This window comes from Pyrus communis, chromosome 3, assembly GCF_963583255.1.
Source record: "Pyrus communis chromosome 3, drPyrComm1.1, whole genome shotgun sequence".
NCBI lineage: Eukaryota > Viridiplantae > Streptophyta > Magnoliopsida > Rosales > Rosaceae > Pyrus > Pyrus communis.
In genome coordinates, this window is record NC_084805.1 from 29822644 (window position 1) to 29836676 (window position 14033).

The following is a 14033-nucleotide window of genomic DNA, read 5'->3' on the forward strand; positions in this document are numbered from 1 at the left end:
GTAGTCGGCACTCCGTTTTTATGTCGAATCCTTATGAGATCATTTATTCATAGTTATATGAATCAATTTCAATAATTGGTGTTTTCATGGAAGATAATTTTAGTTATGCAATTAATTTTGAGATCGATTGATTTGCGGTAGATGGTGAAGAAAAGAGGTTGCCCAAGGACTGGCTTGAAACATGATCACTTTGTAATGGAGCGCATGAGATCTTCAAAAGCCTAGAAAGATGGTTTTATGGTTTCTACTTGATCATGGATCGCAAGTAATTATGGGTAAGGAAGGAAGCAAATACACAATCTTTTTAATCTTTATTCATAGTTTTCTTTTCACAAGTCTTTTTGGTTTATGATTTGGTTTTTTTTTTTTTTTTTTTTTTTTTTTTTGGTGGTTCTAAAAGTAGATTAAATCTTGAATTTCTATCGTCTTCCAACCTAGTATTTTAGTGTTTGTTTTAGTTTTTTTCAGTATTTCACTAAATACTATTATTCACTCTATTAGTCAATAATATTTTATTACACCATTAAAGGTGTGATAAACCAATTAGTATACAGTTTAGTTGTATTTTTTTTTTTTTTTTTTTAACTTTTATAGATGAGGAATTAAATACAAATATATTATGGCTGATTAATTGTGTGGCTTTGCTCCAATCCGTCACCATAGTGTAAATATGGATTAAGATTGTCGCTGAATCTCGAAGTCCATAGCAAGTGGACCTAGAGATCCGGACCCTTGGCTTGTGTGAGGTAGACCAATGAAATGGGATAATGGGTGCTGTAGAATTTAAAACGAGTGGTCCAGACCTCTGGATTCGCCGGCTCTAGACACAAGCATCATGATGGCATTATGCTGAGGATTCTTACATACGGTCATCCGTATGCAATCCTCTCTAATAAAAAGTGGCCCAATAGTACCGCAATAAAAGGTGTCCTTGTATTGTGGGTAGTCGTATGGGTTACATGCTCTGCCATGCAGACACTTGAAGCTCGTTCCTGTAGCGGAATTTCGAATCAATAATGTAAAGTTATATAATGTTTTGAGTTTTAACTTTATTTTGCAGGTAAGTTGATTTAAGTATAAAGTGCATGTGAACATTGCCCAATACCGTTAGTGATCGGCAATTCATTCGGTGACTTCGCAGTCGCCAAATGAATTGGGACCTCGTGTAGATGAACTACTAGTTGATTCAAGATCTGGGTCAATATGTCACAAATTTAGTCTTATTTGTGCTTTTGCATTTTCTAGATGCTAAACTGATAAGCTTAACATATTTTCACTTGCCAATAATATATCAGTAAAGTATCTGCAAGAAAACATTTTGACTCTTAAATGCCGTCATTTCATAACATGTATAATGGTTTACTTAGTATGCATTTAAAATTTTCTTTAACTTAGATGTTGCTTACATTCAAGAGTGATTTTGGACTACATCACTCGTCCTACTATCACAAAAGAGTGAGAACCGCTTCTTTTGGGGTGGAGCGGGACCAACTGAACTTTTACAAGGAGCTTTGGTTTTTCGGAAAGGTCGGACGAGTGACAGAATTCGAACTCATGACCCAAGTCTTTCTCGTGATTTTGATCAAAGGGAAGTGATTTTACACTTTTTTTTTTTTAGCTTTTTACGTTCTGTTTATCACTGGTTCGTTGATTTCTTTTTATTTATTCAATTTAATGATCATAAATAAAGAGTGGTAGTTTCTAATGAAACACTAACAGAATTTTGTTTTCTTCTTAGTTTAGTTTTATTTCATTCTAATGTTGGTTTTAATTTATTCCAATGTACTTGCCAAGAATCGATGGGTTCGTTTAAAAATGCTTTTAAAATGACTGAAAGCAGTTTTTGTGAAAACATTTTTAAAACCAATCATTAGTAAAAACTAAAAAAGTAAGTGATCCTAAAAACCACTTCCAAGTGCTTTAGAAACCAAAAATAATTTCTTTTCTTAAAGTACTTTTAATCATTTTATAAGCACTTTCAAACAAGCCTTGTATCTAACATTACTTTCTGGCTCTTGCTCCAGTAATTTGTCTATTAGAAACCTTTATATCGAAGCAATGACACGGGTTCATCAAAGGTAAATATTTTGGTTTTAAATACTAAGAGTAGTAATATCGCTCGTAACAAAAGGATCATTGGCTTCAATTTATTTGGAGTGCGAAGAGAACTCCGTTCCAAAAATTGTTTCTACTTACAAAAATGGTGCTCAGGAGACAGTTATCAGAAGCCAATATCAGCATTATTATAACAAAAATTCTACTACAAAGTTGACAGGTTCGGGTAGCTCCGTAATGCTCAAACTTCAGTTGATTCCAAGGCCTTCAAACCTCGAGTTGATACCAAGGCTTCCAACTCTTGAGTCGATGCCAAGGATTCAAAATCTTTAACAGCTTGATCGACAGCGTAAAGTATCATTTTCTTGATCTGTTCCGCCAAAGAGACAAGGCCGAAGTAACTTTAGGAGAGGAAATAAAGCGAAATAAGTTGGCGGAAAATCGATTAAAGGGTACCTCAAGTTTGTCTTCTCTGGCTCTATGGTTCTTCGGAAGTTGTCTAAACTCCTCAGTTAAACGGAGGCACTCATGGACATTTTCAGGAGATACGAAGTCTGCTGCTACTTTCGTGCAGGACTGCAGGTTGGAAAACAAACTATTTTAGAGTTATACAAGTGAAAATATTTGAAAAGAGGAATTGTATTGACAACTAATGATATAGGACCTTGAGATTCCTGACTTGGTGTGGGCATCCGGCTGGAATAAATACCGCCTCTCCGAGTCTTTGTACAAAAGTCCATGGTTCGACACCTTAAAGGGAAAAACATGTCAGTTAACATCCAAGTGGTATAAGGTACATCAACAGATTCTCGACTTCTTACGTACCAAATTCCTCCTTCAGCCTCCGCTTGTGCTCCAACGTTAAATAAAAAGATTGGTCATGAATTGGATGAATGACCTAACCCAAGAAACACGAGAGAAAAAGAAAACATCAGCGCCCTTGGAGCACAATTTGGCTAAAGAAAAACTGAAGAAAGTATAAGTACCCTTTCAACTAGTGAGCAATAGGTGTGCCTAAATTCTTTATAATGCTTCATCAGATAAGCCTCTAACTTAGGGACATCCTCCCTGCGGAAGATGTCCCACAAAGCACCACCCGTTTCCTCGGTTGCTTCATTGGAGGAAGAACAAGACGGATCATCTAGTTCATTTTTCCGAACTTTCAATTCCCCATTGATTTCAGATGGGCAATTGCTTTCTAGGGTTTCTCTGTCCTCTGTCTGTCCACCAGACTGTCCAGCACGATCCTTGTGAGAATTCTCCCAATCCATAAATTCTCTTTCATCTTGCACCCTATGTAACTTTTTCAACCTAGAAATTGCAGACTGCTGCTCATTACTTGACTGCACTTCGGCGGTATGTGTCAAAATATTCACCTACAGAAGTTGAAAGAACATGTCAAGATACTGACATAAACCTTGTTTTTCAGATCCTGCTATAAAAAATTAGGATGCATAATATTTATTCAATCAACTATGTGAAAATTGAGCAGGTTCCAAGTTTTAAGTCATACCGCATCAGACATGTCACAATGGAGCTTAGTTACGGAGTCTCCTCTTCCAAGCTCTTCCATAAAACCATAAGCAATATATGTTTTTGGGCCCATGTCTGGTTTCAAGACACCTGGCGGCAACTTAACAGCAAGGTTAAGGAAACCAGCTCTAGGATCTGTGTACTCTAGAAATGGCAAGGCACTGATAAATTCATCACAATGACGCGGTAAAAGATCCTCAAACTTATCAGAAGGGGGCCAATCCTTCAGCTTAAGCATCTCTGGCCACAAGTTTTTGTACATTCTCCCTTCGGTGTATCCTTGAAAAAACTGACGAGTGTTGATTTCCACCTGCAGAAGTTCACAAAACAGCATTGAATGTGCAATATGGGCAGAAAAAAAAAAAAAAAAACAAAGTGAAAAGAGGAATGAAAAACTTCAGAAAAAAGTCTGCATGAGAGGGGAGAGAGAGGACCTTTAAATAAAATTGGTGCTATACTACTAAAGCTTTGACCTAATGTGCAGCCATAGTTCCAGGCAGGAACATTGTTGTGCCAAATTAATTATTGTAGAAGTATAGGAAAAAATATTGAACGACATAAGACATTAGATTGTCAACCACACCAAACAAGGGGATTTGAATCGATATTTATAGATCTGATCAAATGAATGCATTAAAGAAAAATTTTCATTTGCCAGAAGTTGAAAGAGCAAATAGAGTAACAGCTGCTAAAAGAACCACACCTCACAACCAGCCAGGCAATCGATGGTCTTTACTTCTGAATATTGTGTACTAGTTGCATCCATATTTTCACTTAAAGCACGCCACATTACCATTGGTTCCCAGCTCAGACCATTTGCCTGTTCGAGCACATTTTTAACAATAACTGGTTCACCATTCACCCAATGTTCTTTAAAGTGCAAAAGCTCTTCTTCTTTCAGAGTGTCCTTTGAATCAGGGCAAAACAAGAAGTTGTCACAAGAACCTTCTCGGGAAGCTGCTTTTCGTAACATATCTCTTCTTGTTTCACAATTATGCTTGAATGTAGAACGCTCTTTTTGGAAAGTCTCTAATAAATATTTTGCTTTCACTACTAAATTTGAGATACAGTCGGCCGGAAGGATGCGCTTGAGATCCAACACGCAGTCACCACAGCCACCCATTTCTTTCGGAGCACAACTAACAGTAGCATCACTGTTTGCCTTCCATTCAGTCAAAGGCTTAATATGGTCCTCTGACTCTTTCAAGGGACAACAGTCAGGTGCCGGGTCTCCACCATGGATGTAATCATAACCCCTACTCCTATACTGAAATTTCATGTCTCCACGGTCAAAAAGACATCCCTGGCGAATTTCTTGGCAGCAATTTAGACAAAGTTCATACGAACATTTTGAGCAGCTTCGGTGTAGATCAATGATTGAAGTTGCACAGTGGTTGCTGTTGCAAGCATATAAAGTAATATTTAGACAGTGACAAAACAAATCACATAATATTCCCTTGTAGTAAAGTAGAGATGCTTACCAATAGACACGCTCATCATTAAAACAGAGAGTCTGCGGTATTTCAACTGCAGAAGGTGAAAGCCCTGAAGGACAGTTGTTGTTAGAAGTGTCGTAAAGTTCAAAACAAACTGAAGCCAAAGCCAATAATATTGTACCTCGAAGATTAGCTTCAATCTCTATCTCCTGATTTTGTTCTTGGGAAATTTTCTTTAGAAATGGAAGCAAGTTGGAAAGTAAATGCTCCAGATGCTGAGCCTTTTTGCGGTCATCTAAATCCGTCACTGGTATCTGCAGTTCCCAAAAAAGAAAGGATCCCATATTAGTATAATTTTCTTTAGAGGGAGCAATACTTAGAAAGTAATAATGGGGAAACAAACCTTAATCACACCAGTTGAGTGCAGGCATGCATTACAGTTGCAATTCTTGCGGCAAAATGGGCAAAGTTCCTTGACTTCCTTTACTTTCATGTGAGGATACCTATATGAACAACAGAAGTAAATCATGATAAAATAAAAATAAAAGTTTCAAATTCAAAAAGAAACCGCATCTGTATTAAAAATATACCATTGCTTGATACAGCGGATGCAATAGGAGTTCTTTTTACATTTGGAGCAGGAAAGAATAGTCTTCTTCTCCTCTTTCATACACTGATGACACTTTAAATTAACTTCTTCATTATCCTGCTTTAAGAAAGAAACAGAAAACTTTCAGTCAGACTACCCTTATTTACGTAGATAAAATTAAAAGGCAACTGTATGGGAGATGAATAATACCTTCATATCTCTTGAAGTTGATCCAGGAGAAGTCGGTGGTGAAGAAGACGAGGTATTGCAAGCTCCATTCCTTGACTCATATTTTACTGTTCCATCCTTTAAGGAACTTCTTCCTATCACTTCACAGTCAACTCCTCCCCTTTTGCGAGCTTGTGCCTTAACAAGAAACAGAATTTCCCCATCAAACTCATCTTCAGAACTTTCTACCACTTTTGAGGAGGAGCGTCGCTTTTTCGACATCCTTTTTCCATTCTCTGGAGTAAGCCGCCTCTTTTTAGACTCTGTTCCAGTCAATGATGAGAAGTCCTTGTGCTTTTCATCCTCTTCTGATTTGTCGCCTCCCTTTCCATGATGCAGGAAATTGGAACGTCTTCTCTTAGGCACCCTAATATCTTTATCGTTATACCGCTCCAGCCGCCCTTGTTCTACTATCAAAACTTCCATTCTTAATTCCTATAGAACAGGACAGAATCATCGGACACTAGTATCGTAACAGCATTCAAAACCAACAATGTTACAGGTTCACATAATCCATTTGTTTTCTCTTAGGATGAAAAAACAATATGTGCATCATAAAAATTGAATTGTTTTTATGGACAAACAATGCCAATTGCACACATCATACAACAGTGATCCTCCCCGGAAATTTTCTTTGGCGAAAACAAGCAGATTGAATTTAAATTCCAACCATCCTTGCAAACTGTATTTGAATACAATTCCAATTTGTTCTGAGTCAGTGCAGAACAAACGCCACTGTTGACTGTGATCATTCCTGGAACATTTTTATTTTCCATGAAAACAAACAGATTGATATTTACTACCAAGAATACAACAATGTATTTGAATTAAATTGCAATTTGCTTTGACATTCCAAAACTGTTCTGAGTCAATGCAGCTCTGTTGACTTCAGTCAACCGACCCAGAATCCGGTTTCAAGCACAAACCCCTTAATCCAATCCAATCCCATAAAACCCTTAATCCAATCCCATTCCCATACAACCATATAATCCAGTCCCACCCAAACATGCAATTTTTTTCCCTTTTTTTTCTACTTTAAGCGCCAAAATTCATAAAACAGAACCGAATTTTCAAAAAAGAACAAGAATTCGAATAAAATGGCAGATAAAAACGAGAGAATTCAAATGGGACTGACCTAAAAATGATTGAAAACTCCAGAGAGCCGAATAACCAGCTGGGAATTTGGCCTTTCAGAGGCGTAGTTGCACTTGCATGTTGATTGATTTCTTGAAGCTATCGAATTTTCTGAATTCTGGGTTCGAAACGGTTTCTGGGAATCTTGGGGGCGAAAGGAATCGGGAATGCGAGCGATGGGATTAGAGAAACGAAAAGTGAGAAGAGAGAGATGGAGGGAGGGAGAGTCGGAGGGAGAGTCGGAAGCTGGTTAATTTGGACGAAGGGTATATATACGCAGCGTTTTTTCCGAGGACGACTAGCCAGCAGAATATGTCCCTTTGGATTTGGAAAGTCGTTCGGCCAACAGTATCTAATTCGTCTCTGTGTGCGTGGTTTGGGTCTTAATTAGTACATATCTTCTGGCCCACTTTCCGTAATGGTGATGTGTTCTATTGGATAGATTTTTATGTGGTCAGAACACGAACTTATACGCCACATTTTTTTTTCTTAGTGTTTATATTTTATATTACGATACTAGGCATACTGATTTATTTTTCATTTAAACTAAAAAATCTCTCTTTTAATTGGAGAAATTTTTAATATGTCAAAAACATGATTTGGTACATTAAACGTAATAATATAATTGATTGGACACTTAAAAAAAATATACCAACTTGTTTTTTCGGTACATTGAAAACTTTTTTTTATAAGAGACAGAAATCATGAGAGATAAGCACTTGTACGAATTAAATGTTTATTTTTATTAAAAACGACATTCTAGTCTATTCCAATAAAAAAATATAAGGTTTCAAGTACCTTGACCGTTAAGGCAATACAGCATCAAGAAGTGGATAGATACAAACTGTAAAAGAAATATATAAAAAAACATTAATTAACATATATAGCGTTTTGATACGATGCTTACCATAAAAAAAATGAGCATGTTTAGAAAGTGTTTTTAAATAAAATGTTTGTGGGTTTTAAAAACACTTAAAGTGTTTTTTGCAAAAACACTAATTATGTGCTGTTTCCAAGAAGTGCTTCTTCAGGATTAGTTCCAAAAATATTTTCATCAAAAATAATTTAAATCATTTAAAAAGCACTTCCAAACAAGGTAACCGGTGTGTATGTTCCACATTCAATGACATAAAACTGTTATAATTTTTCTATTATAAGTATTGTTTACCCTGACGCTTTTAATCATTAAATCTTTGCTCAAAAAATACAATAATCTAACTCTACCAGTTAAAAACTAGAATATACAAGAATTTCTCGCATATTGCATCACTTACGCATTACAAAAGGAGTAGGATTCTCTCTGATCCTATTCTCATCTCCTCCCCTCCTCTCCCTTCGCATATTGTTTTTTGTCTTCTTATGATTACTAAAAAATTAACATCAAATATTGACGTAATTTAACCGTAACCGTTCAAATAAAAGGAAAATGAATGATAGAAAGACTAGGAGGAGAAATAACCCTACTCCACATCGTCAGCATGGTTTTTGTTCCTGTTAGTTTTGGGTTTTGTTTGCCTGGGAGTGGGTGAATCATAAGTTACATGTTTACTGCACTGTTACGTAAAGAAAACGCTTCCTTTCACTTCCATGATATTTCAACTAACATCTGTCAATATACAAACCATTTCAAAAAGCATAATTTCACAAACTACACAATTTGTCAACACAAAAAAGACACTGCAAAAACCAAACTACATTGTCCTACCGTCTTCCCGTTCGTCTTCTTCCTTTACACAACGAGGACAAAAACTGCAAAGACCAAACTACATTGCCCTCCTCGTGCATCGTTATCAGCTCTTTTGATTTACAACGCCATTATCCTCCACTCGTACTGACACTGTACCGGTCAAATTTACAGCTAACATCTACGTTTCCAACTTGGAATTTACGGCTGTGCAAGTTCTTCAACATCAGGCATTGACGGCGAGGATCCAGCGGTCATTCTGCTAGGCGCTGGGGTGTTCCTCCGGGAGTGCCGTTTTGTGGCCACAATCATGCTCTCAGTTTCACCCTTTTCAAACGATTCATGGTCTTCTTCGTCGTCACACTCCTTGAAAACTGGATGGATATACGCGCTCTGAAGATAGCCTTTCAAATTCAAGTTCGGTTCTCTTGCTTGTTCCAGTGTATCTTTCATCATTGCTTCCTAAACACCGAAAAACAAAGAATTAAACAATGATGATAATTTTAATGAGCAGATTACAAAGACAAGGGAAATCCCTACATACCTGTAATGGGTATCTCTTGAATGCAGGTTCGAAACGACCTTTGCAATACCTATGGAACCATAAGGTCAGTACTGGAAGCGCAATGAGAAACGGCGTTGACTGAGCAGCCTTTTTTGTACTCAACAGCCCAAACAAGAGGAGTTGTGAGATGATCAATGCAGTGATAATACGACCATGGACATCAGGCCAGAATGCCGCAGCGCTCTCATACTCCTGGTTATACACATTTATGATCTGCATGTGGAGCATAAAAAGACAGAGGTTAAAAATATCCTACAACAAAAGATATAACTATTAGAACGGAAGTATAATTTGATGCCAAATTTTTACCTGATGACGGAAAACCACATAAGCCAGGCCAAAGAAAATTATTATGAACGGAAGTAAGGTTGGTGTCACCGTAGCATACACAAGGCCGAGTAAGAGATATAACTGAATCCGAGGCTCTCCGGTGTTGAAACCAATACTTCCTGGATTCATGGCCTCCTCCCTATCCTTGTCAGTCTTCACCAGGAAGAAATTCTTCAAGTGGTATATTATCAGCGGTTTCAACATCAAAATCTCTGCAGCTATACCGGCCCATCCATCAACCATTATATACGTGATAAAGAAAGTTGCTTTCATTGGGATGGCAACACCAATTGTTTTTGGAATCCTGCGAAAATACAATAAATACTTCATTTTCATGATCTGAACCAAGATAAGAGACGGTGAACAACATATTAAAAAAAAATTATCTTCAAGGATTACGTACTCGGTTGCTGATTGGTGAATGAAAGAATCTAGCTGTTCAAATGCAGTTCCAGCAATAATGCTCCCAAGGAATACATTCACCAGAGAGAAGAGATAGTATCTCGATGCTGCTCTCCGTTCAAGAGAAGACCTAGATGGATAGCCCTCAAATTTCGCCATGATCATCAATATCTTTGGTAGAAAAATTAGAAATAACTTCAGCGCAATTCCGGGTAGAAAACCTGCAATGACTGACTTAATGAATTTCCTGCATATCAATCAAGGTGATATTAGTAATGGTAATAACGAAAACTAGATGCTAGGCTAAAAATTTTGAGGATGAAACAACTCACGCTTCTACAACGGGCTTTAGGAATGGAGCTGCCTTCTCAATTCCCTCGAGGCTTGCAAAAGACTGTACGATTGCAATGGGGATCATGAAAAAGAAGGTGAGAAAAAAGAATGCAACACCCATAATAAGCCTCTTGACTGTGAGTTGTACATATGGAACTGCCAGGTTCGGCCAATATACATCACGTGGCTCTGGAGCCCACTCGGTTAACCAAATAGTTGGGTTTCTGGATTGCTGAGTTTGTGCACAAACAGCGGCACCCCATCGAGTTTTAAAGGAAACAAAGGCGGCTGGCATGATAGACTTCGGATCATGAGCAACCCTCTCTTTTTCTTCAGCTATCTGAGAAAAAAGAAGAAAAATGCATTTGAATCAACCTCCTGGAGAAGTAGAGATTTGACTAGGAACTCAAGGAATTGTACTTACTTGATTTGTCAATTTGTCAATCTCAGTTTCATAATGTTCAATTGCATCAACTTTTTTTCCCCACAGCCCAAGAAAACCAGTCTGTTATTAACATATGCACAATACACAGGTTAAATCAGAAATTAATAAGTAGCTCTGAACACTGGAAACATATTAGTTTCTAACACATGAGCGCATTTGAAGTACCTTCTTTAAGGGTCTTGTTGCGGTTTTACTTCTAGAAAGCTTATTTCGATAGTAGACAAGCCAGTTCAACATCTTTTTCTTCTTCTTTACCAATTTCGCAAGTGAGTTGGCATTGTATACCACCTGCATGTAATATTCAGAATGGGGTTAATTAGGTGGAGATGTTTCACAAATTTATACTATCTATTTAAACCACACAGAAACACGAGAAAAACGAAGTATTTATAAACACTAAGCTAAATTTAAAATGCATGATAATGTTCTCTTATTTCAGAAACAAACCTGATGTGTAAGATAGTGATCTGGATGGTTGACAAGAAAAAAGTGCTCCACAAGCTCACTTGTAGATTCGTCGGAATCTGGTGGAACATTTCGAACAAGGACCTGTGGAAAAACAAAGCCATAAGTTTGGTAACTGAACACGGGCTTACAGAGTTGTTTTATCCTCTCTTTTTGACATCACTACAAAGCAATTGCATCACAGAAAATATTCCAAAAAAGGAAATCAAAGCAGCCACATAACCTCCAATGTTTGAAACACGAAGGTACCACAGTACTAACTCCCAACAATGTTTAAGTCATCCAATGTTTTATTTTCATAGTTATATGTTTTAAAGTCTAATACGATAATCTGAACAAGTAAACCGAGCACATAGTCAATCTCACCGTAAACTGATCAGGTCGGCGTTCTTCTGTTGCAAGAAAATGCAGCCTCATATTGGCAACTTTCTCATACTCCTTCAGCAGCACGTAGCATGTCCAAATGGTAAAGGCATAGGCCATCACTATATGACTCCAGAATCTGTGAAATACAAATGACATTATTATTTATTATGTTGTCCAAATATATAAAACGACTCTGCGTTGTACAGAAATGACATACTTCTAAGGGCAAGAAAAATTATCATACACATCTAAAAATGACAATTTAAGAAGGATAAGCAAGAAAGAGGGGTTTCTAACCTGGGCGATTCATCTGGGACGTTTGAAATTGAGAGCTTATCAATGTCACTTGAAGTAACATTCTTTATCTTCTCTAGATCCAAAGTGATATTTGTATAGTTGACCGGTACCAAAACAGCCCATGCAAGGAGTGCTATAGGAACAAAGATTTTAAGCCTGCAAGAAAAAAAGGGAATAGAGCAATAAAAATCAGCTAACAAATTATATTTACAAGCGAAAATTTGGGTAGTGTTTAGTTAAAGCAGAACAAGTTTCTGTGATTTGGAAGCAAGGAATCATATTAGAAATACAAGCGGAACATAATATTAACGTACTATCACAGCAAAGACTATGAGTAGCAAGCATAAGAAGAAATAGGAGAATTAATGCAGCATACCCTATCAAGTATATCCGCAAGTAAACTGCAGAATCCAATCCTGCATGATCAATAAGCTCTGGTTCCGGCATCCTCAGCGCAGCTGGCATCCAATTCAAGAACCTTAAGTATGACCTGAAGTCCAGATTGACGAACTTGCGCACAAAAGCGCCAGAATGAGTGGGACTCTCCCTCAATCCCTTCAAATACCATTTGGGAAAGTAGACCCTGTCGTTGAGGGGTTGAAGCCTAAGAAAGGCAAACACCAGAAAGAAAATGAGCGCGCTGAGAATATTGATGCCCGCTCCAACCCCTAAATCTCCAAGTGTAGCCATTTATATCGCCCACAAACAACAATGCAATAACCTGTAAAACGAGTATTACCATTAACGTTAACAAAACAATATCCACACAAATGAATATCATATGCCACAACCAATATGAAAGCACAAAGCCACAGAGAAAAAGAAACCATGAACACAATTTCTCACAACCTTGGAACCACTGGACTTTACGAAATTGCAAAGCAATACCATCCAGCCAACATGGTAACAATTTATTCTAATCGGACAACTATTCATATGCAACAATAACGCATCTACGAATAAAAGGCTACTATATCAAAATATTTCCGTCTTTCTTTCGCGTTATACAGCCTCTGTATCAAACACCATAAATTGAAAACAGTTCCCAATCCCATATTTTCCACGAAAGCGAGTCTTAAAACAACTACAAACAAGTAATAAATTAATTAATTAAATAATTATTCAATAAGCACGGTGAAATTACACTATAGCTGCAAAAAATTCCATACAATTACCAACAGGTACAGTAACTATAAATTAAGCATGCTTAAGGCTAATAACCTCGAGATTTAACTTCACAATTTGGCTGCTAAAACCCCCTAAATCTGAAGAAATAATGAACGAAGGAAAGAATAAAAACCAGGGTTTTTATGGATCGGGGAAGTCGAATCAGAACGTGATCGAATTGCTTCAAATTTCAATTAAAGAAAGCATAATTCTTTCTTTTCTCCCTCCTTCCAATAAACCCAAGAACTCACGCTACTGTGAACGTGCTTCCACCGCAAAGTCTCCACCTTTGAATCACAGCCACTGAGAAAATTAACACATAAGTGGGAAATCAAACTGCAGCAATCGCTTTCCTTCGTGGACAGGCAAATTCCACACAGAGACAGAGAGAGAGAGAGAGGAAGAGGAGAAGGGTGGTGGGTTTTTGAAGGTTCTTGGTCGGCTTCGGTTTTACTTTTTGTTGTATGGATTTCTGGATTTAGTCAAAAACATGTATTAATAACGTCGCTTTACTTAAGTTTCGGTGTCGGCAAGGGGGTGTGTGTCACAGTGTGATGTCCAACGGCTACTTTTCGGTGAGTATCTGTATCGTACGATGGCGAAAGGCGGTGCTCACGCGCGGTTTGGTGAGGGTGGAAGCACGGGCCAATAGGATTGGAAACTTGTTGGGGCTGTTGGACTCCCACCAAAAATGAGTAGGTTGCAGATTAATGATCGTTACGGGAGAGAAAGATTAGGGTTGGGTTGCGCATTTGTAGCGTGACTCTCACAAAAGAAAGAAAATTTTCTTTTTTGGTGTTAAACATGTTCGTTAACGACCTTATACTATGCGTATCAGTCATGAGTTATAGTTTTTTATCAAGCTAAATATATTAAGTTTGACACCACTTCAGGTTTTACTAATTTAGCTAGTGTTACATGTTAATTTATTGTTTTGATTGTTCGGGGTTTTACAAGCTTTGCATAAGATCGTGCTTAATTGTCGTGGTTCAAGCTTTATAGTT

The 14033-nt window shown here is 37.5% G+C and overlaps 2 protein-coding genes across 6 annotated transcripts; both read right to left on the reverse strand.

Moving 5' to 3' along the window:
- Positions 1 to 2050: 2050 nt before the first annotated feature.
- Positions 2051 to 7309, reverse strand: LOC137728900 (lysine-specific demethylase JMJ26-like). Of its 4 annotated transcripts, none has more exons than XM_068467696.1 (13): positions 6977 to 7309; positions 5824 to 6276; positions 5615 to 5733; positions 5428 to 5527; positions 5206 to 5338; positions 5070 to 5133; positions 4292 to 4985; positions 3569 to 3898; positions 3042 to 3431; positions 2881 to 2953; positions 2720 to 2805; positions 2512 to 2631; positions 2051 to 2456 (listed from the first exon to the last, which is right to left on the reverse strand). In XM_068467696.1, exons 2-13 carry the CDS (start codon positions 6265 to 6267, stop codon positions 2385 to 2387), a joined length of 2625 nt encoding a protein of 874 aa, XP_068323797.1. In that variant the 5' UTR covers positions 6268 to 6276; positions 6977 to 7309; the 3' UTR covers positions 2051 to 2384. The 4 variants fall into 4 exon arrangements, with proteins under 4 accessions (XP_068323797.1, XP_068323795.1, XP_068323793.1 ...); XM_068467694.1 differs by having other exon boundaries at positions 2051 to 2425; positions 5615 to 5730; positions 6977 to 7308; XM_068467692.1 differs by having other exon boundaries at positions 2051 to 2425; positions 6977 to 7308.
- A 1227-nt stretch (positions 7310 to 8536) lies between these two features.
- On the reverse strand, positions 8537 to 13747 carry LOC137729228 (calcium permeable stress-gated cation channel 1). 2 transcript variants are annotated; one of them, XM_068468091.1, is made up of 12 exons: positions 13163 to 13747; positions 12239 to 12583; positions 11863 to 12018; positions 11566 to 11701; positions 11182 to 11283; positions 10900 to 11022; positions 10714 to 10794; positions 10289 to 10629; positions 9958 to 10203; positions 9534 to 9858; positions 9204 to 9437; positions 8537 to 9121 (listed from the first exon to the last, which is right to left on the reverse strand). In XM_068468091.1, exons 2-12 carry the CDS (start codon positions 12550 to 12552, stop codon positions 8861 to 8863), a joined length of 2319 nt encoding a protein of 772 aa, XP_068324192.1. In that variant the 5' UTR covers positions 12553 to 12583; positions 13163 to 13747; the 3' UTR covers positions 8537 to 8860. The 2 variants fall into 2 exon arrangements, with proteins under 2 accessions (XP_068324192.1, XP_068324191.1); XM_068468090.1 differs by having other exon boundaries at positions 13084 to 13747.
- Positions 13748 to 14033: the final 286 nt, after the last annotated feature.